The sequence below is a fragment of the Bombyx mori genome, chromosome 19, assembly GCF_030269925.1.
Source record: "Bombyx mori chromosome 19, ASM3026992v2".
NCBI classification, from domain to species: domain Eukaryota; kingdom Metazoa; phylum Arthropoda; class Insecta; order Lepidoptera; family Bombycidae; genus Bombyx; species Bombyx mori.
This window is the reverse complement of record NC_085125.1, coordinates 706,480-728,452: the sequence shown is the minus strand read 5'-3', so window position 1 is coordinate 728,452 and position 21,973 is coordinate 706,480. Positions and strand designations below refer to the sequence as shown.

Below are 21,973 nucleotides of genomic sequence, written 5' to 3'. Positions count from 1 at the left end.
AATCAAAAGAAACTCAACATTCAAATTTTTATTTAATACTTTATGGAACGATAACGCTATAACGCCGATTTGAGAACTGTAGACATCTAAGCTGCTTAACAAACAAAAATATCTTATTTATTAAAATGTTTAAACTATGTAATTTTTTGACGTTAACCACATGGTGACTTAAGACATTCTTTTCAGATTTACAAGATATCTACATGCCTAAGATAGATATTATTTTAAAATATTAATTCAAGTAAAGAACTCTGTAAACTCAGAATACAACTTTAATACTCTCACGTGTAGATATTGCTTTATTATGTATTTAAACTTTAAATCGAAGTGCAACAGAAAAAAATATTCTACTCGGGTACAATTTGACGAGTGACGTTATTATACCTATATAATGGCCGTTTTCCAATTACAGCACAAGAGCGCATTATGCGGCATAATGCTCAACTAACCTTCAGCATAATTCGGCATTGTGCGTCACTGAGTCGCATTATGCTCTGTAATTGGACAACTACCATTAAGTAATGGTTAATTACAGAGCATAATGCGACTCAGTGGCGCACAATGCCGAATTATGCTGCATTTATATCCGAAATTTCAATAACAATACAGATATTCTGTTTAAGTACTCGTGAGCAATGAAGCCTCATTATTTTTCAAAATCGATTTATGCATGATTAAACGAATTATTGTTTTCGATTTTACGAATGTATTTTTCTTTTTTAGATAACATAAATTTGTATTTAATATTAACTGCATAACACGTAATTTAACGCTTTTGTACTTACACTTCAATTACAGATTTGAGATTTTATAATAATTGATTTTGTGTAGTTCGAGATCGAGAAAATCGATCAAAATAATTCGCATGAAGTTAAATCGATAATCACGTGTGCATAGTTTATAATTAGTTAACGACCATCGAATAACTATGTAATATCCCACTGTTCCACATAGTGTAAGAGTGAATGCGTTCGACACTAACCTTTTTTTATTTTTTATTGCTTAGATGGTTGGACGAGCTCACAGCCCACCTGGTGTGATGTGGTTACTGGAGCCCATAGACATCCACAACGTAAATGCGCCACCCACCTTGAGATATAAGTTCTAAGGTCTCAAGTATAGTTACATAGTAATCTAGCGGGAACTGAGCTGGAGACGCGGTCGCCAAGGCTGTAATGTATATATTTAATACTCCAATACTGTTTCGAACGGCTCGAGTAATCTGTACGTTGTTATGTTACACATAAACTAAACCTACACACATTCCACATATTGTTATGGCTTTAACAGGCAAACAACTTTCTAGAATCAGTTTTCTATGCAGTATGACGTCACAAGTTTGACGTCACGCACACCTAGTGCATCTAGACTCTCACACTCACCCGCGCGTGCGACCTAGCTATAAGTACGACGGAATGAACTAAAACTTAACAATAGACACGCAGTAACACACATTTCATTATTTTTATTGCCTAGGTGGGTGGACGAGCTCACAGCCCACCTGGTGTTAAGTGGTTACTGGAGCCCATAGTCATCTACAACGTAAATGCGCCACCCACCTATAAGTTCTAAGGTCTCAGTATAGTTACAACGGCTGCCCCACCCTTCAAACCGCAACGCATGACTGCTTCACGGCAGAAATAGGCAGGGTGGTGATACCTACCCGTGCGGACTCACAAAAGGTCCTACCACCAGTAAGTATATTTGTGTTATATCAACCTAGAAAAGAAACCGTTGATCAGGCAGATCAAAAACCATGACTATGTCTTAGGCAGAATAATCACTTGAGCCCTTGTCACTATTCTGCCTATTACATAAGTCAGGTCCTCTTACTGCTGTTGATCGTTATCATAACATCACCTGTGTCAAGTTGGTTTGACACATCCTTCATGAAGTAATGATACCTTGATTATTGGAACAGATAGCCTAATAATAAACAGTCTAAAATCAATTACAGAATGCTGTGTGCCACTGCATTGTCCTTTACTTACATGCATCACGGCTGAAATAAAAAATATTACAACATGAGATTAACTATAATAACATCTGCTCATATAATAATCTCCGGTTTTTTAATTGTTTTACAGAGTGGATAATTATTTTATAAATTTCATATTTATATGAGGATTTAAGATTGTAAAATATATTGAAAACAGACTTCAAAAGTGAAATAAATAAAATCAAAATTACATAGTTCATAGAACCGCCACGTTTTTTAATTCAGTTAAATCTGTATATTGGTGTTCACTTCGTGGTTAATCAAATATTTTTTGCATGTTAAGATGTAAATACCTACTTTTTTTTTTATTTCAGACATGAAAACGTACTCAGATCTATGTGTATACAATACCACACGAATACATAGGTAGCCTACTCGCTTAGCGAACTATTAATATAGATTATCTATTTTAATTAAATACTTAGCGTCTCTATGCTACTTATTTCATCTGACTTATACATATAACGCTATTGATATAAAATTAAAACCGTTGTCCGGGGCAAATCACGCAAAGAAAAATTGAACGTTTGTCTATTGTTAGCCAGCAGGGCCTTTATTGTCACTACGTAAATATTATAGGAACCTTTTACGTTATTCAATAAAAAGAAAATATGTTCACAAATACAAGTCAGACGAAACTCAAATTTTACATTTCCATAATAAACTATTTCTTAGCGAGAGTTACCACTACTACATACTTGGTTTATTAACGTAGATCGAATTTCAGAAACATGCCCACAACAAACATTTGAGTCATTTCAGTTTTGGAGGGTTGAAGTGCCCTCCATAATTTTAGAGCATACATTTGACAAGGGCTGTCATTTGTGACAAATGAGATATGACAGCAGCTGTCACTGTCGAGGAGCGCATAATGTGACAGTACATTATTCCGTTCTTTGCTGATATTTTTTTTTTTATGATTGAAAGATTACTGGTGGCCCGGAGGCCTTTCCAGCTTCACCATGCTGATAATACGGTCAGATAATTGAATCGCTCGAAATAGCCATTATTGTAGCAACAATAATGTTAGTATAGTAATATAGTAATGTTAACAATAATGTTATTAAGAACCAGTACACTAAACTTCCGAAATCGGCGACACCTTGTTGTGATAATAAAAGTTTCCATTTTGTCGGACCGTAGGCATACGTGCCAGCCGAGAGTTGCTGAGTGGGCTCGGCCGGAGCTAGAGTAACGATACTGCAATAGCCACAATTCTCCGAACTTCAACGTGTTTATAAATTATAGAAATAACCAGTAAAACTTTAGTTTTTGTTAAGTTTTGTTCTGTTTCTGTCAATTTACTTTGACAAATGAAATATAATATATATTTGTTTTATCTTAGCTCTAAGTGTGAAAATTCCCGCCGCACCGAATTTGTAGACGTGGAATTCATTGTTTACTGACATGTGATGGGAGAATCGTTGGGTATTTAAAAAAAAGATTCATTTTATCTTGAGATCTCGCTGATTGAATATTGGCAATATTGTTTATATTGAACAACGCTGACTTCTGTCGGCTGTGACAGCTGACACTGACAACTCCGGAGAATGCTCATGTGACCGCTTTTTACAGACGATCTTTATGTTAAATCAGCTTCGATTAGACGTATAAGTAAAAATTAATTAACAATTTGAAAATAATTCACTATTCGTAACAAACGAATTTACAATTTAATCTCCATTACTGAGAAATATTTATATTATGAGATCTGATTAATAATATAAATAACTTGACATTTCTGAAGCATCGTATTGACGTAAATCGCGGAAATTTTCTGAAATTCAATTTAAAGTAACCACAATCTCACATGCCTTGTGTGCATCCGAAAAAGTTGTCCAGTTAATAAATTAACAAACAACTTTATCGTTTTTTTATGATAATGCTATTGTGTTTTCTTCTAAAGTAAGTACATGTCTCTACACATATAAGTAATCTTTAAATCATATCTATTCGCAGTTCTAACAAAATAAAAACTATAAGTTAAATCTTGAGAATTCTTTGGTTCAAAATATTTGCATTTGAACGCATCGATAATAGATAGAAACATCGATACAAAGGAGCGGGCCATTAAAATGGCGTACGGAGAAATTAAATCGCTCGGTGACTAAGAATCAGATTCACGCGTTATTGCTCGTGTGATGAGTTTACGCCCAGATCTGTAATAAAGAAAAAAACTGTTACAAAGGCAACTTATCAGAGTGAATTGTTTTTTTTTATAGTTTAGTTGGGTGGACGAGCTCACATCCCACCTGGAATTAAGTGGTTACTGGAGCACATAGACATTTATAACGTAAATGCCGCCACCCACCTTGAATGAATGAATGAAAGGAATGAAAATTCTTTATTGCACAAAATAGTGTACAAAGGTGAACTTGACGGCATGCAGGCATTCTCTTCCAGTTAACCCTCGTTGATGAAGTGAAAGATTCAAGAAGTGTGTAGCTGTGATGAAGTTAATACATGGCGATAACTTAAAGAATTACAGTAGACATGAGTAAAATGAACACTAGGTTATAAATTACATTGCCAAAACAAATACATATACAATACATAGATACATACATACAAATACATACAAAGATAAATAGATAAGAAATACATATCAAATAAAACAAATTATTGAGATATAAGTTTTAAGGTCTCAGTGTAGTTACAACGGCTGCCTTCCAATGGCAACCCTTCAAACTGAAACGAATTACTGCTTCACCACAGAAACAGGCGGGGTGTATTATTAAACAGTGGGAATTAATCATATCATCTAATTGATAATATTTATTTATATATATTTTTATAAGTATACACATTATAAGGCACTACGAAGTCTGCCGGGTCAGCTAGTAAATAAATAAATATTGTTGAGATTTAGTGTCGCACCCTGATGGTGGCGTCCCAGGAGGCGGTGGCGAGCGCCGTGCCGTCGGGCGAGCGCTGCAGGCGCGCCACGCGGTGCTCGTGGCCGCACAGCACGCACAGGCGCGCCGCCCGCACGGCGTCCCACGCGCCCGCCGTGTAGTCGCTGTAGCCCGCGAACACCAGCCGCCCGCTCACCGACCACTCCACCGAGTTCACCCCGAACAGTATGCTGTCCTTGCCGTAGCGCGCCACCTCCCGGTCCGCCCGCAGGTCGAACAGCCTGCAGACGGAGTCGTCGCAGCCCGTCAGGATCGAGTCGCCGGACGGGTGGTACTTGACCCCGTTCACGTCCGACAGATGGGTGTCGAAGGCCTGGACGGGCTGGCCCGTGCGCATGTCCCACACCAGCGCGGAGCGGTCGCACGAGCCCGACGCGAACGTGTCGCCCATCTCGGACGGGGCCAGGTCCAGGCACATCACGTCCGCTGCGTGACCCTGGTCAGTGCACCCTTCATTATTATACTAATACAATATGATTTAAAAGTAATTTAACTAATAGTAAGTGACAAAGTCATAATAAAGTCCTCTATTGACTTGAGAAGAGCTTTCAATACGGAATAAACTGCATTATGATAACAAAAAAAGTATATTAAATAGAAGGGCGCGATAGTTCCATTCCATTTGACTCCATACAGAGGAGGGCCGTTCGGATTGTCGATAATCCCATTCTCTCGGATCGTTTGGAGCCTCTGGGTCTGCGGAGGGACTTTGGTTCCCTCTGTATTTTATACCGTATGTTCCATGGGGAGTGCTCTGAGGAATTGTTCGAGATGATACCGGCATCTCGTTTTTACCATCGCACCGCCCGCCACCGGAGTAGAGTTCATCCGTACTACCTGGAGCCACTGCGGTCATCCACAGTGCGTTTCCAGAGATCTTTTTTGCCACGTACCATCCGGCTATGGAATGAGCTCCCCTCCACGGTGTTTCCCGAGCGCTATGACATGTCCTTCTTCAAACGAGGCTTGTGGAGAGTATTAAGCGGTAGGCAGCGGCTTGGCTCTGCCCCTGGCATTGCTGAAGTCCATGGGCAACGGTAACCACTCACCATCAGGTGGGCCGTATGCTCGTCTGCCTACAAGGGCAATAAAAAAAAAAAAAAAAAATAGTTCAAAGGGTCGAAGTGTCGGGCGAAAATTGCTTAGTTTTAATGAACAAGATAAAATCACCCAAATACTTTTTTTTTTAACATGTGATACACCTTTATTGTTATCGGGACATAGTTTTTGATCCAGAGGGCGAATCTTCTTCAAAGTAGCTGCGCCGGAGAGACACGGGGTACATGTGATTACCGAAGTCACAGACTCATAACTGGTCTTCACTAACCTGAACATCTGAGCTCAGCCCATTACAGAACTTTTATTTAATTTTATTGCCCGTGTAGGCAGACGAGCATACGGCCCACCTGATGGCAAGTGGTTACCGTCGCCCATGGACTTCAGCAATGCCAGGGGCAGAACCAAGCCGCTGCCTAAAGAGTTGGATGCCTGACCGACACAGACCTAAGCGAAACTTACTCTATGTTGGCGATGGCAATATGGTGAACTCTACGAACCTGGAAACTCTGCAACAACTGCCCTGATTCCACGTCCCACAAGGCGCAAGTACCATCCCCGCTGCCGGTGAGCAGTTGCCTGTCCGTGTTTGGGAACAAGCAGGCCGATATATACGACGTGTGCGTGGCCACAGTCCTCTTACGTACGCCAGGCTCCTCATCTCCTCCTATAGGAAACACTGTGACCTTGTTGTCCAAACCCCTGGTATAGAAACGTATATGATAATGTTTTGTGTATCAAATGCCTTAACTAAACTAAGGCGTTAATAAATAACCAAGTCATTTGATAAAAATAACTAAGTAATGAGCTTATGGCTTCTAGCTTAAGGATAATAGTTTGAAATATTAAACTTTTATTTATTTTATAAATTACTGTTCCTTTAAAGTTCATCTAACACTATATATGATAACTGTAATTCATCATATTTAATGAATTAAAGTTAAACAATAATGTCAAATTCAAATTGGTATTAACAACAATTTATAAGAATTGTTTGAGATGATTCCATCATCTACTTTTTATCATCCTATCACTTGTCCTAGAGATTATTTTTGTTACATACAGTCTGGCTCTTAAAAGAACTTTCCTCTGTGGTATTTCCTGATCTACGAAATGTCAATAAAAACCACTCAGGGGTTAACAGCATTTTGGCTGCACATTTGACATTGCTGTCATCCATGAGTAAAGCCTACCTATGAGAACAAGAAAACACTCACAGATTCACTTAAGTTTATTATTTGGTCAACAAACTAACACTAAAGGTTTTACCACAACCTAGCTGATCAAATAAAAATAAACGGTTATTCCAAATATTTAAATTAGATGATTAAATTACGGGCAAATTACATTAGTGTTTTTATCAAAAGTAATTGATTAAATTATTGTAAAACATACCCAGCTGCAATCAATGTCCCGGATGGGGCATAGGCACAAGCCATTACCCACGTGCTGGGCATTGAGATTGTTGATTCTTTGGTTGCATTGAATGCATCCCATATTATGACTTTACCATCCTGCAATTTAAAAACAAAACATAGTTCAGCCAAGTTCTACAAATGATTGATTGATATTGTGCTTTCAACAGCACACATAGACACAGCAGTACATTTTGGTAAGAATTTTTAGAGGGTCTTTAATATTTGTAAATTGTAATTTTTTACTCTTTCCACGCCAAATATTGCAGACCCTTGGCTTGTGTGAATAACTTGGCTCCCATTTAATAATTGAATTAACTCAACAGGCCTGCTCAACAACAGGCTCGTGGTTACTAGATCAGATCAAATCCGTTCAGCGGTATTGCTATGTAGAACACACATCGAAGCTTGAGTGCCAGGGTTCAGAGCCTATAGATACCACAATATAAACGCTAAGAGATGTAAGATTGTCATTGCGTTTCGGTTTGAAGGGTAGGGCAGCCGTTGTAACTATACAGAGACCTTAGAACTTATATCTCAAAGTGGGTGGCGCATTTACGTCGAAGATGTCTATGGGCTCCAGTAACCACTTAACACCAGGTGGGATGTGAGCTCGTCCACCCATCTAGCAATAAAAAATAAAAAATTAATAAAAATAATTCAACTTCCTTAGTACAATGGATGGGCATCTATCCTGAGCTAGTACAAAATTTAGCTTTAGTTATAAACATACCTGTGAAGAGGAAACAATGTGTCTCTTATCAGGACACCAGTCTGAACACAATACTTTAGCCTGGTGCCCTTTCAGCACTCTGCGTAACTTCAGATTTGGGAATGTTATGGGCTCCAGTTTCTCAGCAATACTCGATACTGTTTTATCATATTAAATATTGTTAAATAATTTTATTTAGCTCAGGTTTACTTACTGCATGTCTGATGTCAAACATCTTTATGTTAAATGAAAACATTGTGTATTTGCAAAAACTTCATTTTGGCATAGAAAGCATTCAATTAAACATTTAATATGTGACAGTTATCTTTGAAATTAAAGGTGTGTTTTGCTTGATATTAGCATCGAGTTTTTAATTGAACTTCAATTAAGTTTACTCCATTCATACATACATAAATAGCTAAAAAAGTTTTTTTGTTATATTTTTCTCAAATTTTAAACTTTGAATGGCTCTCTTGTTAAGTTGCAAAAATGAGCTTAAACCAAATACCTTTACACCTACCTGTGTCATTTTTAAAGTTTTTCAAAATAAAGTTTTGTTTTTAATTGTTTTTTTAGTAAAACAGAAATAAACACCAATTGTAATCATGTAGGTACTAAGTCTTATGACATTTTTTATTTTATACAAAAATAACATATAGTCAGGGACAAACCAAACTTGGTCACTAAGCTCTAAGCTTGGGTTCACTGTACTTTGCGAACCAGTGACTGATATACACAATTAAATGTTTACTTATATACACATAAGTATACTAAGCACCCATATAAATATAATGTAAGTAATTTGGACTGGATGGCTTTTTCGGTTTAACGAAATATGCCTTTTTATATTCAACTAAAAATATTTATATGGAAGAATTGTTTTTTATCTAAAGCAAAGACAATAAATTTTACGTCTATTTTATATAATGATAATATATTTATTATGTATTTACTTGTGAATTAAGCAAATTTAGTATTGATCCAAATTTCAGAAAAGGCTTTCTGAATCGAATATGCCTGGTGTGTATACAAAATCTTTAAAGTAAGGTTTAGAATCGTATATAACCTAAGCTTACTCACACGAGACATCATTAAGTTTCTGGCGTTCCTCCTCGAGCTTTTGCTTAAGTGCTTCGACTTCTCGTAACAGGGACTCCAAAGTCTCCTCGGGGCTGGCGGACACCGCCGTGTCGGCCGCCATCGTGCACTTCACCACCGCATCCCCTTTACCAGTGCCCTCCACAGCTAGGTACTCAATTCCACACCATCAGAACACTAAGACGACGAACATATTCGCATTTTCCAAACAATTACTTTCACATAACTTAATCTTTATTCCGAATTATACAGAAGTAAATCGATATTCAATTTCCTACCTACTTATATTTTTTACTGACCCATTCGATATGTCAGTTTGATGTCAAACTTTGACAATCGTAGTATAGTAATTCCATTTGCCAAGAGGAAAGGCGTAGGTATCACACCATACAGTCCCATCTTTTATTTAATTTTATTCTGTTATTTAAATTTACTATGAAGTGAAAAATGAAAATGAACAAATGAGGTGACGTTATTTTATTTGAGACATTAATCCATTAGGATGAAATGTTGGAATTTGAATGCGTAAGTAATGGCAGGCAACACCTGTCACAGGTGAAGTGACAATTTTCGAATACCGGAATGTTTAAATAAATGATAATAAATAAATAAATAAAAATAAAATGTTAAAACAGATGATTGTTTTCTGATGACAACGTACTTCTCACCTAGACACGGACAGTGAAACATCCTAGGGTTATATAAACATAAAATATTGTAAATTTGTAATAGTGTAGTGTTTGTAATATATATTGACCATGATGTCAGTGTTTTAAAATAGCCCCTCACCTCCAGAGCCTAGTCCCCTCAAATAATACCGTCTAACATGAAAGAAGACTTTTTCAGTGGACTATTTGGAAAATCTCGAAAAGCTACGTCCAGCAGTTTTGTTTTATTTTCCCACATTTCACAGGTATTAAATAGATATCATACATAAACATATATACACATATACATACATGTAAGTACATATAGGTGTTTAAGACCTAAATAAAAAGTTAAAAACAATTCAAACTAGGTACCTACATACTTATCTACTTGGTTTCGCATGCTCCCGCCAAAACACTCAATTGAAAATTATGGAATAATCTATGGCTTGATTTTTTTGTTTAGAAGCAAAGGCAATGAAATTGGATTTTAATCTTTTCTCAAAGATAAATGACGAAAAAATCACACCATTCACCCAAATTTATATTTTATTTAAATGCCAAGGCTTGTTTCATACATAAAATTAAATACCCTGGAACAAATATAGACCATTTTTGTTATTTAATTGGTGGGAATTTAGATCAGAAGCCACGTACAGTGATTTAGTTGGATTTTAAAATTCTTTCGCACTTTATGAAATACTCTAATGATATTAAAATATTAATGAACTTTACCTTTATTATACTTTAAGCTTAAGGAAACTAAATTTACGAAATAAACTTAACTTCATTCTTCATTTTCTTCCCAAAAGTCGTAAATGTACATTCTGGAGCAAGAAAATGGTATAATTTACAAACCTGGACTTTCCAAAAGACTGTAATCTTCTCAAGGTGTCGAGCTATTCGACAACCTAATCACCATTATTATTATATATTATATAATCACCATCACCACCAAAAAATCATATAATCACCATCATTAATGCACAATAGCACTCTTTTTCAATATATTTTTTTATTGCATGGATGCTTAGCTTATACTTTATGGGGAACGAGCTCACAGCCCTCCTGGTGCTTAGTGGTTACTGTAGCCCATACAACAACGTAAATGCTCACATTCTCCATGAGACAATATGCGCTCTAAGTTAGTTTTATTAGTACGCTACAGGCTCTACCTTTCAAACCATAACGTAAAGGTTAATTGGTTATATCTATTCGTGTTGGCTCACAATATCAGTAAGATGCCCTATCACCAGTAGTAAGTACCCTGCAAAAGATCAAGATTATTTATAGTGACATTTATTCAATTATAATAATTCAAAACGTTTGCATACTGCACGTTACTTGGGATACGAATTCATAAGAAGGTGGTAGAAATAGACAAAACAAAAAAAAATACATTAAACCACAACTCAGCAAAGTATGTATGTTGTATTGTGCACAGGAAATTGAATTTTCAAAACAGGATAAGCATTAAGGATTGTCTGTCTTAAAGATCTCAATGCCAGGTCAGTAAATCCTAAAAAAAGCAATGATTGTCAATATCATACGTTAGCTTTAAATTTTGAAAATACAAAAGTTTTCTTTTCGATTACATATCATTAAATTAATTTTTCTCGAAACCAAAATGAATTTAAAAAATTCATTACACGTCGAAGTCGCTCAAAAACGAGAAAGCCGGCTGTGTAAAGACCGTATTAAAGATCTCGTTCATTCACATTTAGCAAACTACGTTTGTTTAACTCCTGGTGCTAGTATCACTGGACCAGAACTTGAAGAAAATATAGAACTACAGGAGCACGTCCACTCTATAACATTCTGTGATGTTGATCACCATACAGAGGTGTCAGCTACTGCCGTGGACTTGATCTACCACGTTTACAAGCTAGATACGTTCGGAGTAGAGACTGATACCATGACCGATGCTTCAACGGGAGAAGAATTTGCAGCCGCAGACGTATGGTCTCTACCAGCTCAAGATTTTCACGGTCTCTGGGAGAACTTAGTGTATGATACGAAATTAAAAGAAGACACAGTTAGATTTGTGGAGACTGCACTAGACTTTGCTGATCGCGGTGTTGACCCACACATTGTGAGTTGTAATCGTGTTGTGTTGTTACACGGACCACCAGGGACAGGGAAAACGAGCCTGTGTCGCGCTCTGGCTCAGAAACTCGCCATCAGACTAGGTGACCGGTTCCCGCGAGCTAGACTAGTCGAAATAAATGCACATGGACTATTTTCAAAGTGGTTTGCTGAGAGTGGAAAGCTCGTCGCTAGATTATTTGAACGCGTCGTTGAGATTGTGTCCGATCGCCGGCTACTAGCAGTCGTGCTCGTAGATGAGGTAGAATCATTAGCGGCCGCAAGACGAGCTGCAATTGCCGGCCTCGAACCGAGCGACTCTATTCGCGCCGTGAACGCTCTTCTAACTCAGCTGGACCGATTAAGGCGATTTCCTAATGTTCTCGTTTTGACAACATCAAACGTAACAGGCGCGATTGATGTGGCTTTTGTGGACCGTGCTGATTTAAAACGGCTTGTGGGACCACCATCAGCCCGTGCCGCCTACCAAGTATTGAGTGGATGCTGTAGTGAGCTTATGGCACGAGGTGTAATAACACAACGGGAACGTGTGTTTTCACTGTGTGTGTTAGAGAGTGCAAGGTTTGCCGAGAGTGCAGGATCACGTGCAAGTGTGCGCCTGTGGGGATTAGCACAAGAGGCAGCAGCACGAGGTCTGAGTGGGAGGGCACTGCGTCGTTTGCCTGTTCTAGCCACATTACAGGGACGAGGTATGAAGGCACCAGACCTTCTTATATTTATTGAGTGGTTATATGCAGCGCTGCACCAATACCTTGAAGATGCAACACAACTAGACGATGAACACAATCAAAGACCCCCTCCTGTAGTAGTTACTAATGGACATTAAGTAATGAGGAATATATTTAACATAATTAATTTTGTAGGAAGAATGTAATTGTATTCATATATTTTTGTACTCAACTAATACATAAGAAGCCTCAAACTTACCTATAAGACTATTGTAATTATAAGAAAATTAAATTAATTTAATTTTTAACTTCACATTCTTTCTATTCATTGCAAAAATAATATTGAGGGGTGAAAGGTTATTTATTTGGTTTAAGCAACATTTCGCTTAATAGATGATCTTTCGATGTTTCTAATTGAACTGCAATTAAGTCTACTCCATTCAAATAGCTTAAGAAGTTTTCTGTTTTGATATTTTTTCTAAATTTTAAACTTTAATTAGCTCTCCTGTAAAGTTACTTAAAAATGTTGCTTAAACCAAATAGCCTTTCTTGGACTCCTTGATACGATCTACTGGTTATAAAAGTTGGTATTAAGTTAAAAAATTACATGTTAAGTAGTCTTAAACTACAATTTTGTCTCATCATGAACTCCAGAAACACATACTCTAACTGGAAGTTGAACATGGCTTTGTAATTATGGTACTAACAAGATGAAGAACCAATTGAACAATGAAAATTTGTAATAGAAAAGTGTCCTTGGCTATTTTTCCACATCTGGTGAATGACATCATGATGAATTGGACCTTGATCGAAATGAAACTGGCACAGATGATAGTGGAAGTCCTGACGAAAATTCTTATGTCAAGGTACTTTCATTTCTTGTGCAGGCTGACTGACTATTAATTTTAGCATTTATATTACGTATCCACATTAAGCAAGATTTTTACTGCATTTTTAAAATGATAATAATATTATTTATAACACCAGGGATATACTAGAAATACTATATTGCTAATTAATATAACAATGTATGATTATAGCAAGATTGGTTGGTTATTACTGAAATGAAAGATTTAAACAAGTGGTAGAAAAAAAAACATTCAAAAATAATAATTATTTATTCCATAAAACTTACAACTAATCGTGAGTCTTACCTACAAGTGAATTCATCACGTAATTATACATTAAAACATTAAATTTATAAAAGGTAGTTACGTTCTGCACTTAACCGATGAAGTACCTACGTAATTTATTAAAACTAGCGCGCCTCCAAGATCTCAACTCAATCGAACATACGAACGTACAAGAAACAAAAATAATTAAGAGTGTGTGGAATTTACGTCGTCAACCAGTCATTTAATGCGAAGTTGGCAGGCGATGTCCTACCCCGCGCTGCACGAGGTCACTGAACCCATATGTCAGAATTTTGAAAAAAGTTTCATGAAGACTTTTTAAGGTCACTCTGTCGCCTGTATTACCATCACTATCCGTAGGTTCGCTTACACTCAGTAAGGCACGTCGGCAGACGATGTTCTCTTCTTGGTAAACGACGCGATGAGTTTATGTTTTATATTTCTTAGCCTTAATATCAAATCCCCCATACAGCGTTACACGCCTGATCCGTGTATTCATTTTTTGACAATAAATACACATGTTATATTGTGCGTGTCAGTTATTTTGATTTACAAATAAATTTAAAGTTAGTCTAGACATAGGTAGTACGTATGACGGACAGATCGCGTTCCAGCTTCAAAAAATTGTGATATTTATTGGAGTTAACCAATAAAGCCAGTCGTCATCTACACAGTTATAATTATATGGACATCAATCAATCAATTAAGTACATTGTCCCATAGCGACCGCACAAGCAAGAGGATATGTCCGAACATTAGTGAATGCGTATTCTGAACTAAACGATCAAAACATAACACACCCATTAGTCAGCTGCTCCCGCGCCATCTGTGGCAAGTATAGGTAATCGAATAAATCGAACATCCAATTTTAATTTTCAACGAAATTTTAAGAAACTGAATTTTGATTAATTTGTAAATTGGCACTCATATCAAAGACTGACGACAGTACAATAACTATAACTAACAATACAATAACCAGTACTATTATCAGGATTGAGGATGATTACTTTAACTATTAATGACTTGTGTGCTTAGTGCGCGTCTCTAACGTTCTCGACAGCGTAAAAGTTGATTCAAAATCTTCGAAGTTGGAACGTTTGCGTACGTTTGCCGCCAGGGGCGCTGTTCCAACTTCATACATATTTGAGTTAACTTTAACGTTATCGAGAACGTTAGACTCTGAGTGAGCACACAGATGCGTTCAGCGGCCGATGATCCACAGCATGTTGAGTCCTGCGCGGCCGAGGTGCACGCGGCGCAGCGCGGGGGGCTGGGCGCGCGCGGCCGCCGCCACGAACATGAGCAGCGTGTGCAGCATGTTGTTGCGGCCCCGACACACCTGTGCACCCACAAGTAACGTGGTACAACACTTGAAGCCAACGATGAACCACCACCACCACTTGTGTTCAACTCGGAGTAAACTTTAGTACTAAACGACCCCATACCATTTTAATTCCATTTTATTTTTAATGGATCGGGGTTGTTCTGTCGTTGTTTCGCGAATCACACTGTGTCCACAGAACTTAAAGTAAATATATTTTCCTAGAGACATGTAACATTTAGTTTATACAGCCCACCAGTCAAAAGTTTTCGTTCATAAACAACAGCTTCGACGGGCCGGAGGTTATCTCTTTACGAGATCCCACAAACATCGCAATATCAAAATATCAATTGAATGGTATAACTACTGCACCAGGCAGGATGGACTGACCCGTGCATCTTTGCAACACACCCAGTAACATTATTTCTCAAAAACATATCTTCATATCTTTTTTTAAATTAATTAATAGCTAAATTATAAAAACATAATTCTCACCTCAACAATTTCCTCCTCCAAGACCAGCACATAGTGTGGAGGCCTCATTGTCACTCGATGAATCCCCAAAACTCTGGGCCCCCTCGGTGGAGGGTTGGGTGCCACAGAGAGATGTCCGTCCGTGAAGGGCTTGGTTCCACCGTTCGAAGGAAGCTGAGTGTCTAGATATGTGGCCACTAGCCGAAGCACTAGCTCCGCATCGGGAGGCCTGGATTCGTCCCAGTCAGAACTACCTCCGTCCCACTTGTAAGCACTCATGCACCCGCCCCGGGACAGTTCTGAAAGACATTAAGTCATTAATACAAAACTGCTTGTACTTTAATAAATCGCTTAAGAAAATAAAATTAAATGAGATATGAAAAATTAAAAGACATAAACTGGCATCTGAGAAATGTGCGTGCTCACTCCGAACGACCTTGATACTCATTCTCCTCTAAGTACTGAAGACATGTTCAGGAACGACCTCCATGATGAAAATTTGCCACCGTGATAATTTCAGTCTATCTAATTGTGTAACATTTATGTTTATCATATACACAATTGTCAATAATAATAATAATATATTTTTTGGCAGGTAAATTATTTTTTATAGGTTATAATGCAACTCTGAAGTCTCTCTCTGAAGTCGTCGTGGCCTAAAGGATAAGACGTCCGGTGCATTCGTGTGTAGCGATGCACCGGTGTTCGAATCCCGCAGGCGGGTACCAATTTTTCTAATGAAATACGTACTCAAGAAATGTTCACGATGGACTTCCACGGTGAAGGAATAACATCGTGTAATAAAAATCAAACCCGCAAAATTATAATTTGCGTAATCACTGGTGGTAGGACCTCTTGGGAGTCCGCACGGGTAGGTACCACCACCCCGCCTATTTCCGCCGTGAAGCAGTAATGCGTTTCGGTTCGAAGGGTGGGGTAGCCGTTGTAACTATACTGAGACCTTAGAACTTATATCTCATGGTGGGTGGCGCATTTACGTTGTAGATGTCTATGGGCTCCAGTAACCACTTAACACCAGGTGGGCTGTGAGCTCGTCCACCCATCTAAGCAATAAAAAAAAAAAAAAAAAAACTAAGCATACAGTACGTATCATGGTGTTTGGCCACAGTGGCTCATGGAGATCAGCAACGCAAGGGGAACAACCAAGTCTCTGCCTACCGCTGACAACATTCCTCAAACGTCATTTGGGAGAAGTTCATAGCATTATTAGATGGTACGTGGCAAACAATATTCAGGGAACATATCGGTTTACGAAATTAATGCAGAGGTTCTGACCAGTATACATGACAGCGGTGGGAGACGACAAAAAAGAGATAACATAAACACTTACATAAATTAATGATATTATTAACTTACACCCCCAGTACCGATGAAGAAGCAAGTGTTACCTTTGATCCGCTTGATGAGATACTGTTGGTCAGTGTGTATAGCTAGGAATGGAGCCAGTCCCTGCCCTGCATCAGGCCGGTCCAGCTCATTTGCCAGACGCTCGAGGATTGTCACGTGGATCCACTGGACGATTGGAAGGACAATTTGATTTACTTAAAGATAACTTGATCACTTCAATTAATTAAGTAATTATATAACGTTACAAACTATAAACTTCTATCTAGATCTAGGCGATTCTAGAGAGATGATTGATTAGATTCTAAATAAATTAGGTGACAAGAGGAACTGATTCTGACGAACGTCTTCCAGAAACCTCTTACGGAGGCTCAGGAAACAAGCGTGTAGTCTCGTAGCGGTCTACGGGTTCATAATGTTTTAAGATCAAATGTACCAAGTTGTTTATGCAATAAAAAACAGGTTGTTGACATTATCGAATGTGCCTATAATTAATAATGTGATAAGCAGTAACAACCTCAGACGTATATGAAGGAGATCGATGAACCCACACATGCTATTCGGTTTAGAAACCCTTTTCGAAGTTACTTCACTAGTATAGATGGGATGGTTTACAAATCTAGTTCACATCTCAGCACGAGCTGTCAATGTGACAACAAAGTTTTCTAACAACAATGATGTTACAGACCAGTCTCAGATTAAGATTGAATTGTGTGAGCCTCTGCGGGTCGAGTTGCAGCCTCCTTAGGGCCGGCACCGGGCCTCCTTCCTCTGAACTACGAAAAGCTTCTGTAAGTAACAAATATATTTGCCGAATTCATATAAATAGTAAAAGTAATTATGAACGATCTGGTGATGGGCATCGATTTGAACCATTGTAATGCTGTTACATAAAAGTTATGTATTTAAATTTGAACGAGTACCTAATATAATATACAATGTAATACATTTAGTCTCAAGTGATCCTACAAGCTTGATGTTCAGACATCTATGGATCGGTTTAGGTTGGACCGTGGAGGGTGAACTGTAAGAAATCAAGGTTTAGCCAATATTGAGATGGCTCTAGATAGGGTCTGTAAAATATTGTGTAAAATTTTACTGGTGGTAGGACCTCTTGTGAGTCCGCGCGGGTAGGTACCACCGCCCTGTTTATTTCTGCTGTGAAGCAGTAATGCGTTTCGGTTAGAAGGGTGGGGCAGCCGTTGTAACTATACTTGAGACTTTAGAAATTATATCTCAAGGTGGGTGGCGCATTTACGTCGTAGATGTCTATAGGCTCCAGTAACCACTTAACACCAGGTGCGCTGTGAGATCGTCCACCCATCAAAGCAAAAAAAAAAAAAGACAGGCACGCCCGTCGTCTGTCGACGAGATATTATTGTGACATTTACACTTTCTGAATTTCATTAAAACCAGAATGTGAATGCTGCTTTCTTGGACAGCTTAAATTCTAGAAGTAAGCGTACCAGTGGCCAGTTGATAGTGCAGGGCGGGAGAGTGCGCGGGCGCCAACTGCAGGCCCCACGTGGGGACTTCGGTCGCGGTCGTCTCCTCGGCTCGACTGCGCTCCTCATACTGTCTGTAACGTCACCGGTTAAGTCAAAATCATATTAAATTCAACACTAGTGTACGAGTCATGTATCGTACAGGGCACGCGTGCATTCACATCAGCACTTTTACATCGCTTTACTCAAATCATAGTATAAAGCGCCAGTAATCAGCTTTTTTTTTTTCCTACCTAAGCTGATAGCCTTGAGAGGCTATTTCAGCGTAACCGTGGCTAGTAGGTGAGCTCACGGGGCTCAAACCTGATGACGTTGCTAACACGAACCCTAGCAAGAGCCGTGCAGAGCAGAATCTACCACCGGATCGGAAACGCGACCCATTGAGAAGATCCGGCGAGAAACTCAGTGGGCTGTATCTGAGAGTTAATTTACTCGTCGAGCCCTTCGTCGCAAGCGACGGGTTCGACGAGAACAGTGACCAATGCTTGAAGTACCTAAAAGCACCGTTAGTGGATCGGGAGGATCCGAGATGACGTGAGTAATCAGCACTTATATACAGCGGTACTCACCACGTCAACATAGATAGAATTAGTTACTTGTTAGCGAGGTAGATAATAAACGGATATTCTTTAACTTTCAGTGATTTCTTCCTACCTAAATCTCAAGTTGTGTACGCCACATTCAGCAGCGCATACAACGATCGTCTCCCATAGTTGACCATAGGAGATGATGGGGCCTCCACGGAAGCATACGGGATATAGTTGAGGTGGCGACGAACATGTTTAGGCTTGTAATTAAGTTAATTCAATAATAAAATATATTAATTATGCTTTTTATTTTCCTTATTAATGAATGTTGCAAGGTTAAAATATTTTCCTATGCTTACACGGGTTGTGTATTTTATCTACATAGTCATGTATTCCAAGAATGTCTGTTAATCTTGTGCTTTGGTTAGAATAGTTAACTATTTTTCCAATGCAATTGAGGTTTTGATCTTGTCTCGCATTGTGCTTTCTATGCGCACCAGTAGGTACTGGAAAATAGGTACTTAATGCCTCTTGGTACTATGACAAGATTTTATACCAATAAAAAAGAATTAAGTGAACACGTTTACTAATTATCATTCTATTACAATTAAATAATACAGAAATTAATAACATACCTAAGATAATCAGCTAAGCCCCGACTATCAGAGATAAATTCGTCTTTCGCAAACCGTTCAGGTGAGTGTGGTGAATTTGTGAGGGGAGATGATCTATTCCGAGGAGATATATGTGGAGAGTGAGGCGAGGGAGGCGAATTAGGAGATGGGGGTGAAGAAGGAGGAGACGTGTCTCGAGCTTGTTGCATGCGAGAGGATATAGACAGTGCATCTACTGGCCACGCATCATCATCCTTCACAGCACTGGAACTACTGATGTCCGCTTTTGATATTACGAATGACGAATCTGTGAATAGTGTACGCCATTCAGAAAATGTTGTGGAATGATGCAAACATATTGCACCTGTTATCATAGTTAGTACCTGCTGACTTATTAATAAATGCATTATGTTGACCGCTTTATTGGAACTGATACAAACTAAATTTTTTTTATAACTCATTAAAATTCAACTTCTTAATTACATATTATGTATTAAATGTACATATTAAAAGATACCTTGTTGATCATGATTTAGACATATACTTAGTTTTTTATAAAAACAATTTCTAGTTAAGTTATATTTATTTCACTTTTATGAGTAAAATTGATAACCTAGATGATATATAGCTTTTGGATAGGGATATAACATTTCAAAATGCTAACCACATTGAAGTATACTATATAATATGATCTGATAAGCCTAATGGGTTTTTTATCTGAAAGAAAATCATTCAATCCAGTAGTTTAATACAAGCATAATACAAACCCAGATCAGCATCACTAAGACCTAGTAACTTCTGTTGAGTAGGTGAGATGGCAACAGATGCAGCTCGTCTTGGCAACAATTGCAGTGTGTGTTGGATAAGGTTAGCAGCCAGTACCGTAGCAAGGCCTAGCTCAACATAATGCAGGATTGATGTGTACCCTGGGCATTTGCATGATCTACAGAATTTCAAAATAAATTAGTATAGAGGAAGGGTAGACAGTGATTGGCCAAAGTAAAACAGCAACATGCTAAAATTAAAAACTATTTTATGTTTTTAATTAGTAGGTACATCATTGTGTAACTCTTACTATGAAAGATTGTGTGCAACCAATTCACATTTCTGTATGATAAAAAGAAAAACATAAAGGTATTATAACCTCTCTATTATTGAACTCTTGTATAATTAAATTAATATTCGATGCTTTGCTGAAAGGTTCAAATATTTGTTCAAATGTTATGCTTAGTTCAAAAGTTAAATGTTTTAATATTTTTTTTGTAATTTTTCAATCTCTATTCAAATAATAACTAACTTTTTAAAAAGGAAATGCGACGAGATTGTTTAACTTAATATTCGTAATTTATTTATATATTGGACGAAAAGCTATTTTCGAATTATCCTCGACTCTTTATACTTACAAGTCATATATGAATATTGCGAACAATATGCCGTTGACCGCGATCCACTTTAGAGAGTTCGCACGCTTCTTATTTTCATAATTCAAGTCAATCGTGCGCCTCACAAGGCTAGAATTTGGACTGAGGGACCTGGATATAAACACAAATGTTATGCATAACCACACTTTTAAATATCTTCAAATATTTATCTATTTTATTCTGTTCTGTATTACTTACATTTCGATTATTGATGTCAAACATCAAATGAGAAGGTGGGAATAGTTAAGTTTAACTACTCTCTGCCATTAATTAGGACCAATTTTAATTCGAAACCGGCATTATTTTTTGTTGGTAAATCTGTCAGATGTCAAATTCTTCTCATCGTCTATTGTACAAGCAATCGGAACTGAGCTCAAACAACAATGTATTCTTCTGTGACAAAATGCCGAAACTATGTTTGTTTTACGAAAAAGTGAAATGGAATGCTTCAAATAAATATATTAATGATTGAAATCGAAGAATCTGAGAAATCCTGCCATATCCTGCAAAAAATCAAAATCTGCTTGTGGACGAGATAGGTCGAATCGTGGAAGTTAGAAGAGAAGTAGGAGGTGCTATGACGAAATAGGTTGATGCTAGGATCGTCCACTCTTATAACGTAATATCGCTCAATTGGTTACGTAGGGCAATTTTGCAATAAATACATAATTCGATTCGAATAGGTCACTGCTGGAAGCGCCTCATAATAGTAATCTACATACGAACCATCCAATATTAAATAATAATCATTATGAGCACGCAAGTCATTTTTAATTATTTTAAGGATATTTTAGAGTTTAGACGTTTTCAAAAGATTTCTATTTTATCTATACATATAATTAAAATTGGACTGTTTGTTTGTAATATTGAAATAGCCTCTTTTTACTACATGTATATGAATATAATCTATACGGTACATACACCAAAATATTTTTTTTTACAATTTCTGTCTGTCTGTTTGTTCAGGCTAATCTCTGGAACGGCTGGACCTATTTTG

The 21,973-nt window shown here is 37.7% G+C and overlaps 3 protein-coding genes and 1 non-coding gene across 4 annotated transcripts; 1 reads left to right on the top strand and 3 right to left on the bottom strand.

Moving 5' to 3' along the window:
- Positions 1-8: 8 nt before the first annotated feature.
- LOC119629989 (guanine nucleotide-binding protein subunit beta-5) lies at positions 9-9,518 on the bottom strand. Its single transcript, XM_038017770.2, has 6 exons — positions 9,178-9,518; positions 8,119-8,255; positions 7,366-7,484; positions 6,471-6,672; positions 4,877-5,350; positions 9-4,158 (listed from the first exon to the last, which is right to left on the bottom strand). The coding sequence occupies exons 1-6, from the start codon at positions 9,296-9,298 to the stop codon at positions 4,147-4,149; spliced, it is 1,065 nt and encodes a 354-aa protein (XP_037873698.1). The 5' UTR covers positions 9,299-9,518; the 3' UTR covers positions 9-4,146.
- On the bottom strand, positions 2,610-2,750 carry Mir3277 (microRNA mir-3277). The gene has a single exon (NR_107562.1). It is a non-coding gene; the product is annotated as a microRNA mir-3277 (primary transcript).
- A 1,901-nt stretch (positions 9,519-11,419) lies between the features above and the next one.
- On the top strand, positions 11,420-12,904 carry LOC732909 (AAA family ATPase). Its single transcript, NM_001046910.1, is given in 1 exon segment — positions 11,420-12,904. A coding segment is annotated over 1 exon segment (1,305 nt). The 5' UTR covers positions 11,420-11,469; the 3' UTR covers positions 12,775-12,904.
- An 811-nt stretch (positions 12,905-13,715) lies between these two features.
- On the bottom strand, positions 13,716-21,334 carry LOC101745228 (transmembrane protein 209). The gene is made up of 9 exons (XM_004926148.5): positions 21,175-21,334; positions 20,959-21,087; positions 20,323-20,498; positions 19,577-19,862; positions 18,376-18,488; positions 17,598-17,698; positions 16,954-17,077; positions 15,566-15,843; positions 13,716-15,088 (listed from the first exon to the last, which is right to left on the bottom strand). Coding segments are annotated over exons 1-9 (1,347 nt in total). The 5' UTR covers positions 21,177-21,334; the 3' UTR covers positions 13,716-14,950.
- Positions 21,335-21,973: the final 639 nt, after the last annotated feature.

Coding starts and splice junctions, on each gene's coding strand:
- LOC119629989 (XM_038017770.2), bottom strand. CDS start 9,298: ATGGCGGCCGACACGGCGGTGTCCGCCAGCCCCGAGGAGACTTTGGAG. Junction 7,485..8,118: donor ACATTGTTTCCTCTTCACAG/GTATGTTTATAA, acceptor TTTAAATTGCAG/GATGGTAAAGTCATAATATG. Junction 5,351..6,470: donor AGTTGTTGCAGAGTTTCCAG/GTTCGTAGAGTT, acceptor TGCACTGACCAG/GGTCACGCAGCGGACGTGAT.
- LOC101745228 (XM_004926148.5), bottom strand. Junction 17,699..18,375: donor GCACTATCAACTGGCCACTG/GTACGCTTACTT, acceptor TGTTACTTACAG/AAGCTTTTCGTAGTTCAGAG. Junction 15,844..16,953: donor TCTCATCAAGCGGATCAAAG/GTAACACTTGCT, acceptor AATGTCTTTCAG/AACTGTCCCGGGGCGGGTGC.